Below are 18,366 nucleotides of genomic sequence, written 5' to 3' on the forward strand. Positions count from 1 at the left end.
GTCAATGTTATCAATCAAGTGGTTGATAAGACTCCCACAAATTCGAGTGCATTTAACATTTATCAATACACCAAAACCAGTTTGAATCTTACAAGAGGCGAGTTCACAACTAATTTATTGTCCATCATCTTGGTGTAAACATGTCATTGAATGGGTAGAAGTAGAACGATTAATATTCTCAAACAAAGTGAACTATGAATCAAAATCATAAAGGTCTTAATTATAGATGAGCTCATTTACTAATAAGCTAGTATGATACACATTACAACGCAAATGGTCTCACAGTTGGAGTTTGTAGGATGAAAAACAAAATATGTACAAACTTCCTTCAATATCTTAATTTAATTTTAGGGTTGAGGTATTCACTTATTTGAGATGGAAACTCTTACGTCTTGGAGGGCCTTCCTCCTTTGCATGCTGTATGAGGATGAACACCCTTTGTAGCTTTTTTAGTTGCACCTAAGTCATCGGATGAGTAGGTTGCCTACGTAATCTGTTTCCAACGAAGATCGAACCGCCATAGTTCACCTCTAAACCTAAGGTGAGGATGGATGAGGAGCAAGAGTATTAAACTAGGACACACTCTTGCTCAAAGGGGAAGGATGACTTTTGTGGTGGTGAATTCACTCTTGTAGTTTTCTCTTTGTTGAGACATAAAGAGAAACTCACACTTGAAAAACTCTCACATTTTGTTCTTAGTTAGAGAGAAAGCATGTGAGGATGAGAGTTTCTATCTCTCATAAGGATGAGTGGAAGACAACTCTCTCTTCTCAAGAATGAATGGGAGGCAACCTCTTACACATGCATGTCTATAAAGAAGGTGCGCACAATCTTTTAGGTTCTCATTGACGAGGTTGTGAGATGAAATAGACTCTTCTAATTCTTTTGCTGGATTTAAAACTCATATTTTATTTATCTTTTTGTGAAGACAACTATGATCGTCTTAGAGGATCTCATAGACCATGAGAGACGTGCATAGGCCCATGGTATGGTCCTCTAGTCAATGTACTATATATGGAGAACCTATTCTGTTACAATTACAATGCAATACAATCCTTTTTTAATATAATACTCTCGGTCACATTTTTTAGGCTATTTCATGTCAAATGCCTAAGTGATCAACTCATAATTCTACTCGACAGGTTTGGAACTTCATTCCAAATCACAATTCTTTGCCCAAAGATTTCTTAATCATGTCGATGAGCATTATTCTTCAATTGTGAAGGTTAGAGATTCCTTGTTGTACATTCACTTGACTCTATGATAAGTTAGCTTAACCTCAATGATGTTGTGGACACCCTGTTACACTGGAGTGCCTTTAACATAATCTAAGACTAAGGACCTAACTAAAAGATAATTGTGGCGCCTCATGTCCAAGTACTAATTTGCATTACTGCAACTATCGAGTTCTTATTGACATGAGTATGTATCTACTATACATATATAAGATCTTGATGCAACAACGTTCAGTTAAATTAATCTTTATTGAGCACCTATGTACTTATCATAGCGACTCTCAATAATGGCTTGAGACTAGTCATGCATCCCATCCTACAATTGTGCAGACATAATGTGTACCAGTCATACTGAATTATAAGATATCCAATCAAATAATCCAACGACCATAACCAACGTTTAGGATAAACACATATGAAAGGGTATCTTAACATGATCTCATAAGTTACCTCTTACATATGTTCATAATCGTCACTAATCAGATTACAGTGGTAATCTACCTATAGTGATCTTTCCCAATAGTTAGATTATTGACTAATCCATGCATTACCTTGAGCAATCTACTATTCTTGATTGCTTTTAGGGCATACATCTAACAATCACTTCTCATGATGATATCCTTATTCCTTGCCAATCATGTTCTCATTCAATTATTGGCCTTGCAAAAGATTAGCGAAACCTAAATTATTTAACATTTTGTTATATGGTCATCCACTAAATAATTTCGAATTTAATTCCTTGATCGCATAAATGACTTTGGACAAACACGAACGGTTCAAATTATTATCATATAAGTTCAGTTCTAGTCTCTAGCTGCGATTTTCCACTTTATTAGAGAAAATACCAAATTTAATTTGTTCCACAACTCCTGCCAAGAATTATACAATGCACCTAGAAGTTGGAATATTATCTGTGATCTTTTTAAGGTAAAGAAAATGCATTTACCAAATTTGACTACAACATCCAATTCTGATTTCAAAACCCTAATACCAGCAGCGATATCAGCCTCTAGATTCGAAATGAGCCCATCGATTTACAGCCTCCTTTCCACCTATAAAACCGACCCCATTGAGATCCTCATTACTCATTACTCATTCGGTTTTAGGGTTCCACAGAGAGCGAGATGAAAGTTTGAAAAGCGTCTGAAAACCAAGATGAAGAGGATGACGGTGCTAGTAGGATTCTAACATATCGCATCCTAGGCAGATGTATTTCTTCATATCGAATCCACGGTTTGATTAAAATTTGATCTTCATCTTAATTTTCTGACAAACCTGTGATAAATTTGCTAATTACTCTTTGAGAATATAATGCTTCACATATAATAATTAAAACTTTGATCAGCTCATATGTTAATTTCATCCACATGAGTTTATGTTTTTACACTTACAGATGAAAAACTCGAAGAGCGTGGCCCTGATCAACAAACATCATTGTTTGGGATATCAGTGGAACCGCTGAACCATCCTTCAGGAATTGGGTCGCCAAGTTCTTTTCTGCTATATATGAGAGAATGGCAACATTGACAAGACGTTCGTCGAGAGCAGAGCCGTGAAGACTGTAAGTGCAAGTGCATGCTCTGGATGGCGGACTGTGACTCTAGAGGACTCTTTTAACCCTATCATCCAATAACAACAACAAGGCATTCAAGAGACAATCTCAGTTAAAGAGAAAGATCAGAAGCAAACATCTCAAAAGGAGGGCATTGTTTATATATAGTTGTAAACATTGTTCAATTGTAGTTATAGGGTGCAGTTAGTTAAGAGGATTAGTTATTCATGAGCTGTAATTGTGTGATTGTAAACCGGATAATTGATCAATGAAGGGAAATTTTCTTCATGCACATTGTTCTCTTTTTTGTTTGAAAGTTTGAACAATTATGTACATAGCTTCTTCCCTCTCGTATGATCTGTCTACACCATTCCTTCTTTCTTGCAGAATAGATGGACTGTCCAAAGTTTACATGTAATTGTGATTGTTTCCAACGAGAGTTTTGTCCAAATCTGAACCAAGCGGATGTTAACTAATCAAGCTCTCAGTTCATTTGCAAGTCCTATGTTATTTGGATGCTTAAAGTGGAGGGAGGATGAGGATTCTAACAGTACTGATATACTGCCATTGATGAACAACTAAGAAATTACAGAGAAAGATTAAAGAGGATTTTAGAGAGAGAATGCGAAGTAAGAGAGAGAGAAAGAGAATCTGAAATGTTTCATTGATTGAGAAATGAATCATTACAAGGGGTATATATGTATAGCTAATGGTAACAACATAAGCTGATGTGGCAGTACACCTCATCACAAATCTAACTAACTCATTACACAACCAACCCAATTCTAACTAATCCAATGAGAGTGTGACAGATGGCATATTTAGTTTTAATGGTTGTTATTCCCCCGTAATCTCAACGAGGATGCCCAAGCCTGAGATTACAGCAATGTTTAATGAAGACTGGACTGTGTAAACCTTTTGTGAGCACATCAGCTATCTGGTTTTCTGTAGGAATGTAATGAACTGTACCATCCATCTTCTGCATTCGTTCTCGGACAAAATGATAATATGTGTCCATATGTTTAATCCTGGAATGGAAGACAGTATTTGTACTCAATGCTAATGTAGAGATATTGTCACAATGTAGTGAAGGTGGACAATCTAAGAATTCATGCAAATCTCTTAGAATATTGCGAATCCAACATATATTAGCAGTGCAATTAGCTAATGCCTGATACTCAACCTCAGTTGAGCTTCTTGATACTGAGGGTTATTTCTTTGATTGCCAAGATATGGGATTATCACCAATGAAAACTACATATATAGTAATTGAACACCTTGTGTTAATATCAGCTGCCCAATCAACATCCGAATATCCATGAATTAGAGTGATAAATGGCATATAAGTGAGTCCACACTCAATTGTACCCTGCAAATATCAGAGAATTTTTTTCACTAGACATAAATGTCCATTAGTAGGACTGTTCATAAACTGGCATACTATATTGATAGAATATGCAATGTTAGGTTTAGTGAATGTGAGGTATTGAAGAGCTCCAACCATGCTTCTATAGAAACTAGGATCTACAAGAGGTGTTCCTTTTAATACAAGTAATTGAGTATATGGCTTTGAAGGTGTTTGAGATGGTTTACAGTTTTCCATCCCAGCCTTTTTAATCAATTCTCTGCATATTTCGCTTAAGAAACAAAGAGTTCTTCATTTGACTTATATTAGATATGTAGGCCCTAAAAATAGGTTAGCTTTCCCATATCTTTCAATTCAAAACATTCACTAAGTGGATTGATAGTACCTTGAACTTTCACAGAGCTAGATCCAGTAAGGATTATGTCATCCATATACAAGAGTAGAATAATGACACCATCTTGCTTAACAAACAAACTTTTATATGATTGTGATGCAGAGAACCTCAGTGAAGGCAATATCCCTATGAACTTTGAGTTCCAAGCCCTTGGAGCTTGTTGAAGCCCATACAATGACTTAATCAACCTGCAAACATGATTTGGATATGTAGCATTTACAAAGCCTTGTGGATGCTTTATGTATATATCTTCTTGTATATCACCATGCAGAATGCATTATTTATATCGAGTTGCCTTAATTCCCAATTGTGATTAGTTGCAAGAGCAAGTTTTAACCTGATGATGGTATGCCTAACCACAGGACTAAAAGTCTCTGAGTAGTCTAAACCATACTTTTGAGTGTATCCTTGTGCCACTAGTCTTGCTTTAGATCTTGCTATACTCCCATCTGGATTCTTCTTCACCTTATACACCCATTTACTTCCAATTATGGTTTTATCAATAGGCTATGGCACTGATTCCCAAGTACCTTATGACTTAAGTGCATCAAATTTATTTTGCATAGCTTGCTGCCAAGTTGTATGAATTGAAGCTGCTTTGAAATTCTTTGGTTCCTCGTTATCCCCAATATCAGCAATGAAAAAGAAACGTCTATGGTAAACTTCATCATCATGTAATTGCAAAGATTGGAGTTCAGGTATCACAGATACATAAACATTGTCCATTTTTTATCAATAGCACCAGATTGTAATCTTATTGTCATAGAGTGAGTTCTGATTGGTGTTGACATATTAACATCACTTAGAGATTAAGATAGAGGAATATGAAGTATTACCTGAAGCTGTGCAGGGTCAAGGACAGGAAACAGAGGTTGAGATTGATTTTGTACTTGAGTAGTAGGCAACATTGTTTCAAATTCATTTATAGAGCTTGTTCTTTCTTGAGCTTAACTTTGAGATAAACTGTGAGATGTTGCTAATAAGGACCCTTGTGAATTCTCAAAAGATGAAGATTGATTTTGAACTGAACTATAATTAGAATCACATGTTGATTATTTCCAGAGTTCAAATGTGTACCACATGGTGTGCTTTGTATTCTTACCACTATTGGAGCACTTGATGCAAATGTACTAGTATGCACTATTTTGAGCTCTATGGAGGATTAATCTTAGCAGGAAAGATAGATTCATCATGTAACACATGCCTTGACAAAATTAATCTTTTGGACTCTAAGTGATAACACATTGCTCTTTTGTATCCTGAAGCATATCCTAGAAATATGCACATTGATGACCTGTGTTGCAACTTATTGTTGTTAGAAGAACTCAGATTTGGAAATATAGTTGAACCAAATATCCTCAGATCTTATAGAGTTAGAGTTTTATCATATAAGGAAAAAAATAGAGAGTTCAAATGTGGGATTCTACTTGGCATTCTGTTTATGAGAAAAACTGCATGAGAGTAAACATGATTCCAAAATTCCTGTGATAAACTAGTTGCAGACATCAATGTAATTGCTGTCTTTACAATATGTTTGTGTTTCCTCTTCACCAAACCATTTTATTGTGGAGTGTAATGACAGGAAATTATATGAACCATTCCATTCATCTGCAAAAATTCTTTAAGCCCTAGTTTGGTAATGAGGTGATTCTGAAAAAAGTGGCTATAAAAAAAAGCTGGGAGTTTTTTTATGTTTGGTAAACATTCAGCTTCAGCTTTTTTTCACAGTTTTGGGTGAAAAAAAGCCAAAAACATAAAGCTGCAAAACCCAACTTTTTTTCACATATGTTTTACATAAAAATTTATCAAACACTATAATACTGCTTTTTTTTTCTTTTTCAAAAGCACTTTTACAAAAAAGTTTACCAAACACTCTGCTGCTTTATTTCACAGCTACTTATTCTCACAGACAGCAGAAGCAGTTTTTTTTCAAAGCACAATAATACCAAATCAGCCCTACTTTACTTATAAATTCTCCACCATCATCAGATTGTAAACATTTAGTCTTTATTCCAAACTAAACTTGTGTGAACTTGTAGAACTTCACAAAAATTGAGAATACTTATGAATTATTGAATAAAGGGAATATCTATACAAATCTAGTACAATCAACAAAGATTACATAATATCTGTAATCCTCAATCGATTTTACAAGACATGGACCCTAAACATCTGTGTGAATCCTATCAAATGGTAACAAACATCTATTTGCTTCCACAGGGAAATGACTCTTAGACATTTTACCATTAATACAGTTTGAACATATTCTATAAGTATCATCTAATGAATGAGAAACTTGAGACTTTGCTAATATTACTGACTTTACTTCATTAGCCGGGTGTCCTAGTCTTTGATGCCATACAAAAGATTTCACTAACCATCCCAAAAAAGCTTTTGCATGCTGAAATAGAGAAACTGGAATTTGAAATAATATGCCTAGCCTACTCCTTCCTTTGTACAAAATCTCATTTGTCACCTTGTCTTGCACAAAAAATAATGTATCATCACATATAAACCAACATCTATTATCCTTACACAACTGAGTCATTGATGACAGATTCACAGCAATGGAAGGCGTAAAACATTCTTTAAGATAAGAGAGTGTCATGAGTTTTAATGGTTATTGATCCATCATTTGCAATATCCAAACCTTGACCATTGCCAATTTTATCTTGTCAAACCCTTCAAATGATGTTACTTGATTGAGATTGTTGATATCTGATGTCATGTGGTGAGAAGCACCAGTATCCATGATCCAGGGAGTATGATTGGAGTATGATGAAGACCCTTGAGCATTCAATGCAGTCATTGGATGTTAATATTGATTTTCAGGTACATTCATTGGCATCTAGTACATTTGTGGAGGTACTTGATAAGAATAGTGAGCATTGAATGGAGCAGGTGTAGAAGCCAAGGATGCAGGAGGTGTTGGAGCTTGATAAGAATAGTTGCCCCTATGATAGCAATCAAGAGCAATATGCCCTCTTTTTCCACATATTTGACATTCAGTAATATGGCTAGATGAAGATCCATTAGCATTTCTGTGATAGCAATTTGGTGTTGTGTGTCCACTTTGCTGACATATTTGACGCTCAGGTTCTGAAGCACATCTAGACTCAATATTACCAGACCAACCATTATTCTGTCTATAATTGTTTGAGTTTCTTCCTCTGTAATTGGACCTGTAAGAACCATTACCTCTTTGTTGACCTCCATTATAATATCTCTGCTGATCATCATTATAGTTTGTAGAAGACATATGTTTAAAGAAGTTATCTGAAGAATGGTCCATATTTCCCACAAAACCATAACTAAAGGTATTAGCAGGTGCCATTGGATAACAATCATGTGATGAAGATTGTGACTGTGAGAAATCAATATTTTGATTTGAACCATTAGACATAAGAGGCACACTTGTAATCCTTCCTTTAGTAAAAGAATCAACTCCAACAGAATAGGAGCTTGAAACACCATTTTGATTCTAAAATCCCATAGAAGAACTTGCAGCACCTTGCATATATAATGCAGACATACTTTGAGACAAAGAATTAATCAACACTTTATTTTCTCTTTCAACACCTAATAGTAATGCTCCGAATTCTTTCATAGAGATGGAGTTGTCCCTAGCAAGAATCACAGTTGTAATAGTGGCATACTCTCGAGGCAATCCAGCTAAAGCTGCAATGTTTACATCATTGTCAGAAATGAATTCACTAGCTGCAGTTAATTAATCTCTCAAGGATTTCAGCCTTAACAGGTATTTGCTCGTTGCATCACCACCTTTCTGTATTATGTGAAGTTCAGTTTTCAAATGATTAACTCCAGTTTTAGATACTGAAGCATACCTCTCTTCAAGATTTATCCAGGCTTCGTTAGCAGTCTTACATCCTATGACATACCCTATTACATCATCAGTTAAGGTAGTAATAAGTAAACTGAGAAGTGCAAGATCTGTTGCTTCCCATTCTTGAAATGATATAGTCATTTCCTTGGTTACTCTAGTTTTAGAATTCAGAACAAATCTTGGTGGACATACATTAGTTCCATCAAAATGATCATACCGTTTGTAACCTTTAAGTATAGACTTGAACTGAAATGCCCATTTGATGTAATTTTGATCACCAAGTTTGATTGTTAACATTCCTAATAACCCATCAATTTTCACAGTTGTAGATGCCATTTTATCACTTCAAACTATTCAAAAACTCAGAAAATGTTCAAGATTTGTAATCACACAAACAAGATTTCACTGCAAGATTTTCTACACAACAAAGAAACTCAATAAACTTCAACTTCTGGCCTTGGCCTTTATAAAAAAAAAAATTCCTTTCTTCAATCACTAACACAGACATGACAATTGCCCTTTTTCATCTTTAATCAATCATTGGCAATCAGCCTTTTTCAACTTTAACCAAGATTCACAAATTTGGCAATTGGCCTTCATAGAAATGGCAATTGGCCTTCAAAGTATTTAATACTACTAGTCTACTTAGCACATTAACATATATGTAATCTTAACAACAATTAAAGAAACCTAGATCTTTAGCACATAATTTGCTCAATAAATCAAGAATCCAAAATGATGTGTTGTAGGATTTCGAACATAGAATCTAAAATTTCCCATGATTTAACTTTATCAACATACATCACCATTACCATCAGAGTAACAGAAACAGAAGAGAGAGCAACACAAATCGCAACGAACATGTTGAAGAAACAACCTAGATGAAAAACCTCGATGAAATCTTTAACCAGAAACTTCCCCAAAAGAAAATTCGCTTCACAATTTCACTAGTAGTAGGAAACCCACAGAGAATCGGTGGCTCTCGATACCATTCTAACAGTACTGATATACTACCATTGATGAACAACTAAGAAATTGATTAAAGAGGATTTTAGAGAGAGAATGCGAAGTAAGAGAGAAAGAAAGAGAATCAAAACTGTTTCATTGATTGAGAAATGAATCATTACAAGGGGTATATATGTATAGCTAATGGTAACAACCTAAGCTGATGTGGCAGTACACCTCATCACAAATCTAACTAACTCATTACATAACCAACAATTCTAACTAACCCTATGAAAGAGTAACAGATGGCATATTCAGTTTTAATGGTTGTTAGAGGATAGGGGGTTGTGAATGAGTCAAATTTAAGCTTTTGTGAATATGGGCATAATACCCTCCCTTCATCTAAGACTAACTAATAAATAATGGTTCCTGCCTAAGACTTGACTTGCATATGGATGTCTTATTTTTTATTTTTTTTCATGATATGCCATTAGAGTTTGTGTTTCATTGTTGGTTTGATTTCTTACGATACATGCATGGATAACATTGCTTAAATATTTGGGGCATGCATGCTATCCTTAAAATACCTTTTTTTATAGTGCTTTGATAAATTTCCCATGTGAAAACAAATTAGTTATGTTCACTTAGCTCTAGATGTATTTCCTTTTACAATAAGAGTTATATAATAATCTCCTTTAAGGTTTGGGTTATTGATCAATATGAATACGCTTCACATAGTATGTGTTGTTTTGTTACTAGCTAGTATAGCCATCTTGTATTCCAATTAACCTTTGGTAAATTCATTAACTTATTGATCTCATGTTAATATTTATGCAAGTAAAGTTGGAGACATTTCTCACTGTGATTAGTAGTGGAATACCGATTAATTAGGTGCATTTTGTTAAACAATTGGTTTCATTGTAGATAGTGATAGATGATGATAGATGTGGCACAAAATTATTTTTGGAACTTTTAATAACTTATGTATGTCTTGCAACTCTGTGTAGTGGTCTAAGAGAATCAACAGGGAAGTGTTTTTTGCTCTGACCAAAACCCTCGTGAGTTGCCTCTAGTCTATAGAAAAAAATAAGATCAGGAAATTGGTCATGTTAAATTCCTTCCCCGGATTTCACTATTTAAATTTTTTATTTCTTAGTTGTTATGGCGTATTTTTGTTTTGGGCGTAGAAATTTTTTCGAATTTGAAAGGACAAAAAATGCCATGTTGAGCTTAATGAAATTCCATGTGGACATTTTAGATGCTTTCATGCTTTTCCTCATTTCTTGGCATATTTGGATAGTACGGGTCAATATAAATGCATGGGCATAAGCAAAACAAAATTTAGAGTTTGGAGTTCATGGGCAATTTGGTAATTTGACCATTATTTGGACACATGTTGTTTGTCTTTTTTTGGACTTATTTTGTGTGCCCATGGGGTCCCCTTCCCATTTCCTAGAAGGATCTCTCTCTTTTCTCTCTCGGCCTCACTAGTCTTTCTCGAACTCTCTCATCTTCTCCCTTAGCTCGAACACACACTATCGTCACCCAACCACTTTTCCAGCGAGCTTCGATCAACAAATACCACCACCGTGCTCATCGCATCCCCACGAACCCAGTCATGGGTTTTATTCGTAAAAAGCTAGACAAAAATTGAGAAACTACGAGTTACCGGCAGGCCGAGTTTTATGTCCAATTTTAGGCCATCTTCGATCACTTCTCGAACTCCAAATAGGTATAAACTTGTTCTCCTCTTCTCTATCTTCAATTTGACATAAGGATCATAGAATTTGGTTATGAATTGAACAACATGGCAATTTAAACTTTTCCCAATTTTCTGGCAAAATCCCTAGTTTCGGTGAAATCGACGACGGCAGGCGCCGGCGCCAGCGACTGAAGGAAAGAAGAAGAATGAGGAATATTTTGTTAACTATTCAGAATATTTTTTATTGCCAACAGGTATGACGTCAACATTCTGTTAAATTTAACGGAATATCTGTCCCAACCTAACGTGTGAGGGCGCGTGACCGGGGCGTGATGGCGAGTAGCCGACGACCCAAACTGTCTATCTAGGATAAATTCAATCTCTGAATCTATTTTTAGCTTCTATTTAGCATAATTCCATTGTTTTAACCTAGTTTTATAGTTAGCCACCATATAAACTTGCGGTTGTAGTTGACGTGTACAACCTAGTGTTACATGGTTTAATCACAAAAATTTTGAGCAGGACTTGATCTTTGTTCTAGGTAGTGATTGTACGTGAGCACCTTGATCATTATTCGAGGGTGCGTTACCCAACTCCCGGTTTTGACTTTAATATTTGTGATATATGTGATATTGGTTTTTGGTGAATATGGCATGATTCTATGACTGTGTTTTCTGGTAAATTGTTATATTTAAATTCTGTCATTGCTCTATTTTATCAAATGTGATTTGAAATGCATATTTGATATGTTTGTGAAACGTGAGGGCTAGTAGATGATCGTTATCCCATTGCCATAGGGAGTTGTCACATCGAGCTTGTGTCATGTCTTGTTTCGTTGAGCCATTCTAAACTATGTTTCTAGAATTCTACGCAGTTCCATTGATGGCCCAGAACCGTGTTCCGTTGGAGCTTCATTGAGTGGTTTGGTTCCCTACTTCATCTAGATTTCATTGAGTGGTTTGAAATCCCGCTTCATGTGCGATTCCGTTGAGTTGTCCAAAATCGTGTTCTGTTCAGATTATGTTGAGTGGTCAGAATCTTGTTTCTTTTCAATTTTGTTGAGTGGTCTAGAACCTTGTCTTTGTCAGATTCCCATGAATGGACCGGAATCCCTCTTCATATTCACTTCCGTTCAGTGGTTCGAAACCCAATCTTCGTTGAATTTCGTTGAGTCGTCCGAAATCTCATCCCCTTATCTCTGTTGTATCCTTGTCGGTCTAGAATGTAGAAGCTTAAGAAATGTAGGCTTCGGCCGAACAACCCTACATATGTAAGTGTATATGTAGGAAACACATAACATCATTATAGTCCTGATATTATTAACAAGTATGGACACAACGAGTAGGATACAAATATATATATATATATATTCAAGCATAAAGGGTTTCTGATATCTACTACATGCTTTCAAATTCTCCAATTACAAACTAACAAAATGAATTAAGATAGAATCGTGTTCATGCCAGCAAGCCATAAGACATCGCTACTAATAAATTCTCCAATTACAAATTAACCAAAATTCTCCAACTTCCTTATGTAATTTGACTGAAAAAAGCCATAATCGAACTTAACAGTACTGAACCATCCTGGCAAATTCCCTTGGAACAATTCCTTCCTTTTCGTTCAATTTCCATGTGATCCTGCAAGGAAGTAAATTTTGAGTTTGATGATTAAACATTAAGGGTATCTGTTATTGGTTGCATTTCAGTGTGCAGGAATGTATCTATCGATCGGATCCCTAACAACAAAAATACAACCACAAAGCAAGAATTTTGGAGTTAGCATGAACTGCAGTGTGTATGAGTAACCAGTAAACATCAAGTATAGTGTTTGATTGTTTAAATGTGTGTTACTTGTAAATATTCAGTATTTAGCAATCACTTGATATCAATTTTAAACTACTGGGTGTGATTGGTTAAATGTGTCTTACTTGTATGATAATCTGCTTTCTTTAGGCATTCTAACATGTTATTGAACTGTCAACTATAACTACGATAATCTGTAGCCACTTAAAACTATGGTATAGTGTTGGTATTTCTCTGTTCTTGTAAATGTGAGGTCTTAGATTCGAATCTAGTGAACGAGTTCAATACTAGTTTATTTCTTTCACTCCTTGGTGTAAACATATATAAAGCATGAGTTGTGATATATGTGTGTGTGTGTGTCCTTGGTGTAAACATATATAGAGCATGAGTTGTGATATATATATATATATATATATATATATATATATATGTGTGTGTGTGTGTGTGTGTGTGGGCACGCACGTGTGCGCGTGCACACATGTATGACTATAATTTCATTTAAACACATAAAACTGACACACTCTTGTAATAATAGAGTTGAAGAAGATGCATTATGTTATGTGTGTGTGTGTGTGTGTGTGTGTGTGTGTTTTAATATTTTAATTTTTAATTTTTTGGTATTCTCAACAATAGGGACACAAATTTGAGGACTCAATGTGCCACTGTAATTAGATTAACGATAAATGGTTGAGGATGCGCATATTATCATCTAAATATGATCTAATGGTTGAAACATAAACCTTCAAGTGTCAGCTAAAGTATCTATTTAGTTTTAGAATATCAAGGTGTGTTTATTTGTCTACGAGCGCATAAATAAAACCTACAAAAATATGCAAATGTCTGTGTTCTGTGCTCATCTCCAGAGCCATATAGAAAAGAGAGGTAGATTTTTTAAGCTCGAAGCATCATGAATTTACAGCATGTGTTATAGTTCAATCCAAATATGTTGACAAAAACTAGCTGCATTCATATATAGTCATTGAAAAATTGAGGAACTATTAAAAGTTGTATATGCAATACTAAAGATCTTACACAAATGAGTTCGGTTAAGGACTTAATGTTAGAATTTTTTTAACATCAACTCAAAATCAATTGACAACGGATAAAATGATTAAAGATCATCATTAATTTATATGCAATACTCGCAACACATAATTTATTTATGTTAAAAATCATCACGTATATTGTTGATGCATCATTAATTGATATTAAACCTATCGTTTACAATGCATTTTGCACAAGTTTCCAGTCATTAAAAGATAATTTTTCTTGATATACGAACTTTACGTACGGTATGCATAGACTAATATAAATGTTTCTAATTTACTAATGCAAATTTCACTCGAGTTTTGCATGATATTTATGGTGAAATTCGAATTTTTCAGAAGAGCAATTAACCTTTGACCTGTCAGCTACCATTCGAATTTCCGCAAAGCTTGAGTTTGGATGAATATGCAAATGAATAAAAGAGAAGAGGGAGTGAATGCAAATATTTGTATGAATGAATGAATATATTGAAGAGGAAGAACAAAAATTAACAAAGAATGAATAAAAGGTAAAAATAGATTTGTGGATAGCATCGTCCTGTATAAGTTGGAAATATGTCTTGAGACCAAACACGTGCAAATAGAATTACGATTTTCTATAGATGGCAATTCACACAAGTGAGTGAAAGATCTATTTAACTCTGGCCTATCAACCTAATGCATAAAAAAATATGAAGTTCCCCATGAAAACCCGACAAAGACGTGAGATAACAATCCTTTGAGCACATAATCAGACTTTTTTTAATCTCTTTGTTCTTTATTTTTCTTTATCAGACTCTGTGTGTGTGTGTGTGTGTGTGTGTGTGTGTGTAATAAGCCTGTGATCATGATGAAATGCTGCGCAACAGAATTTTGTACTGTGGACATCAAGGAAAAATAATTGGCATATAAAACAAGAGCAAATGAGCAATTAGTTGTATTTAACTGACATTATATATATCTGCTAGCTGCACATATAAAAGAAGAGCAATTTGTGGTGGCATTGATCATCTTGGGTGTTTATAGATTCGCTATGATGACCTTCGTTAAATTAAAACCAAAAGATATATAATTGCAAACGAGAAAAGCTGCAGAAAAGATGGATGAACGTCAAAAACTAATAAAATACGAATTAAGGAGATTTGTTAAAACCTTAAACTTTAATTAATCATATATTTCAATCATTTGTCTATATTTTTTAATTATATATCCTGACGTACGAAAGTTTGTGATGATATATCTCACTTGACAAATAATCGTGGGGGCACAAAAAATCTGCAGAATCCTAAAAGAGCCAAATTAACGAAAAGTTAGAAATAGAGAGCAATTTTTAATTAAAGTAGGACAATGGAAGTGGGGAATGGGGATTACATCGCGAGTGTGTTTCAGAGAGAGAGAGAGAGAGAGAAGAGGACTAGGGAGACGGGGAGAAGTTGGAGAGGAGATTATTGTTTTTTATTACAACACGATATTTAGTGTCTAATAAGTTTTAGAGGTGGAGAGATTATTGGTTAAAGTTACTGATCCCGATCAGAACATCATCACTCAAATAATTTGAGTATACCATTTAGGGTTTTAATTTTGTTCTTCGTGTATTCCATATAAAACTAATTTACTGTCCTTTGACTGCTCTCGACCTCATAAGTTTACCTTCTTCTCTATCTTTTTAACTATAATTTTTGGGGGATTAATTCGACCAAAAACAAAAACAGCAACAACTATAATCTTTGGGGGTATATCACCTACATTGACAAATTGAGTAACTAATTGAGTTTTTCTTCATTTAATTGGAGTTAATTTTTATGATGTGGACGTACTTAATTAACCATGAATAGAAATTGAACATAATTTTTCTTCATCTACTACTTACCCTTCGATTAATTCTGAAATTGGCCGAAGGAAGAAAACATGCATCAAGAGAAATGCATGGTAGAACTTGATTCATCATCATTTCCTCCGGATCCCTTACTTGGACTTGGCTTCTTCTTCTTCTTCTTATAAGGAATCCCTCTTGCCTTAGCTTGGCACTCCCTGACCTCCCTCAGGTAAACCCTGATTGCACCGCTAGCGAAAGGGTTGTTCTCCGGGGATCCTCCATTTTCTTCGTAGGCCGCCCTCAGCCTCCCTATGAGAGCATCCAGGCTGCCCCAGGCTTGCCTAAGTGGACATGTGCAAGGGGCAGGAGGCTCAGGCTGCCCATAAAACATGCAGCCCTGGAGATGAACTTTGGTCTTCCCAAACTGGTCCAGATACCTAAGAAACTCCAGCACATGGTTGTAATTGCACTGAGACAGCGCCACTGGAGGCCTCTGGTTCTTCAAGTACTGACCAAAAGTGTTCCAGTCCCTTCTCTTCTGGGACTCATAGCGGCTTGGTGTGGCCGGCTGCTGCTGATCATCATTCGGAGACCCTCCAGCAGACGATCCTTCGACGAAATCTTTTCCTCTTTCTCTAGACATAGAATCAGACATAGAGTTGTGATGAAAGATCAATTAATGAACATTCCAGATCAACTTTTTTTTTTTTTTTTTTTTTTCTCTGTGTTGCTAAATAAAGGAACGAAGAATGAAGGGTAGGATGTGAAAGGAATAGGGAGAGAAAAATCAAAGAGGGGAGGAAAGATTGAAATCACATTATGGGCCCAGTGATGAGAAGACATCCCATGGGGCCGGGGCCATATGATGCTTTCTGTTCATTTTTTTCTTCATCTTTTCAGTTATATTCTTCTTTTCAAATAGTACTATTACCTTAACTCTACGTTTTGATATAAGGTTACAAATTTGCTGTCTTTTGAAACTCAAAAAATTTCTACACTGACAGCAAGCAACATTTGTGCTATTGTTTTACGTATTATCTAAATTACAATTTGGTAGAAATTTTTTTATCAATTAAAAGAGAATGAAAAGATTATTTATAATTATAAGGTAAACTATAAAATTAATATTTACGTGTATAAGATATATTAATAATAAGCAATTATATGTTTTCTAATTTGAGTAACATAATAACAAATACGCACATAGTTAATATGTCATCATTCTCAAAACTGGTCATAATTCGCTAGATGTTATAAATTCGCTGGTTATGCAATGGAAGTGCTCATAATCCAAAAAAATATTATTGCTAGGGAGAATCCATTTGCAATACTGTTTATATTTGACTTATTCAGAGGACGAGTATAATTGAAAGAGATCTGCTACAAAGGAAAAACACTGTTGCTAGATTGGATGCTTCTGCCAACAAAAAATTGAATCTTATTAAGAAGATTTAATTTGAATAAATAAATAAAATAGGTACAACATAGAAAGTGAACAAATTAACAACGAACAAAGCCTATTGCTACTTTGGATGCTTCTGCCAACAAAAAATTTAAGGTAAATTACATAAAATTGTTTTAACTATTGGGTCAGTTACAATTTTATACTCCATCTTTAGAAAATGTCAATGTCATACCTCATCTCACGAATTTGTTACAATTTCATACATTCCGTCAGTTTGTCTGTCATTTCTTCCGTTAAATAGTGACGTGGTTTGAGATAGAACCCGCTCTATTAAAAAATTAATTAAATATTAAAAACTATAAGAATGAAATCATTTTTTTCTTTTTTTTTTTTTGCATGGGATACCCACCCCTTATCCCTCTCACCCTTCTTCCCCCGCTCCTGTCTTCCCCCAACCCAAAATCAGAACCACCCCCAACCCAGATTCCACCCATGCCAACATCTCCCTCACCTGAATCACATCTTTCATATGCGACTCCACCTCGTTCCCTAACGCTTCCAGGTCGTCCTTGTCGTCATTCAACCAATATATCACTAAGAAACCTGCGGGTTTGAGCTTTTCGGATATATATAATTTCATGGACGAGCTGTTGAATTCGTGTTGTGCCGAGGAGAGAGTCATGGTGTTCACCATGAATTCGAAATACCTCTTTAACCCAGCCTTTCTTCGACCGAGTCGGATCGACGTCCACATCCACTTTCCACTCTACGATTTTGGAGCATTCAAAAATCTGGCGACGAGTTATCTCGGGGTGAAGGAGCACAAGCTCTTCCCACAGGTGAAGGAGATTTTCCTAAACAGGTCGAGTTTGAGTCCGGTGAAGATCGGCGAGTTGATGATCGTGAACCGGAACTTGCTGAGTAGGGCAATTAAGTCGGTCATCACAGCTTTGCAAACGGACGGCAATGGGAGGGGCGCGGGAGTGTTCGGAAGGCAGGTTAGGTTTGATACCGAGTCAAGAAAGTCCGAATCGGGTGAACCCGGTTGGGCGTTTAGGGGGAAAGGCGGTGTTCCTACGGTTAGGGATATTAGGAAGTGTTGGTGAGGGTAACTTGGAAGCGTTGGCAAGGAAGAATTTGATTTCAGGTAGGGGAGATGTTGGCGCGGGTGGGATCTGGGTTTGGGATGGTTCTGGTTTTGGGTTGGGGGAAGACGGGAATGGGGAAGAAGGGTGAGAGGGATAAGGGGTCGGGTGGGTCTCCCATGCCAAAAAAAA

The 18,366-nt window shown here is 35.6% G+C and overlaps 1 protein-coding gene across 1 annotated transcript; it reads right to left on the minus strand.

Moving 5' to 3' along the window:
* Positions 1 to 12,650: 12,650 nt before the first annotated feature.
* Positions 12,651 to 16,426, minus strand: LOC137708120 (protein LIGHT-DEPENDENT SHORT HYPOCOTYLS 10). Its single transcript, XM_068447114.2, has 2 exons — positions 15,739 to 16,426; positions 12,651 to 12,678 (listed from the first exon to the last, which is right to left on the minus strand). The coding sequence occupies exon 1, from the start codon at positions 16,337 to 16,339 to the stop codon at positions 15,782 to 15,784; it is 558 nt and encodes a 185-aa protein (XP_068303215.1). The 5' UTR covers positions 16,340 to 16,426; the 3' UTR covers positions 12,651 to 12,678; positions 15,739 to 15,781.
* Positions 16,427 to 18,366: the final 1,940 nt, after the last annotated feature.

The sequence above is a fragment of the Pyrus communis genome, chromosome 17 (genome assembly GCF_041283825.1).
Source record: "Pyrus communis isolate YQ-2024b chromosome 17, ASM4128382v1, whole genome shotgun sequence".
In the NCBI taxonomy this organism is placed as follows: domain Eukaryota; kingdom Viridiplantae; phylum Streptophyta; class Magnoliopsida; order Rosales; family Rosaceae; genus Pyrus; species Pyrus communis.

What these genes read in the sequence shown, in the direction of transcription:
- LOC137708120 (XM_068447114.2), bottom strand. Translation starts at nt 16,339, where the DNA reads ATGTCTGATTCTATGTCTAGAGAAAGAGGAAAAGATTTCGTCGAAGGA.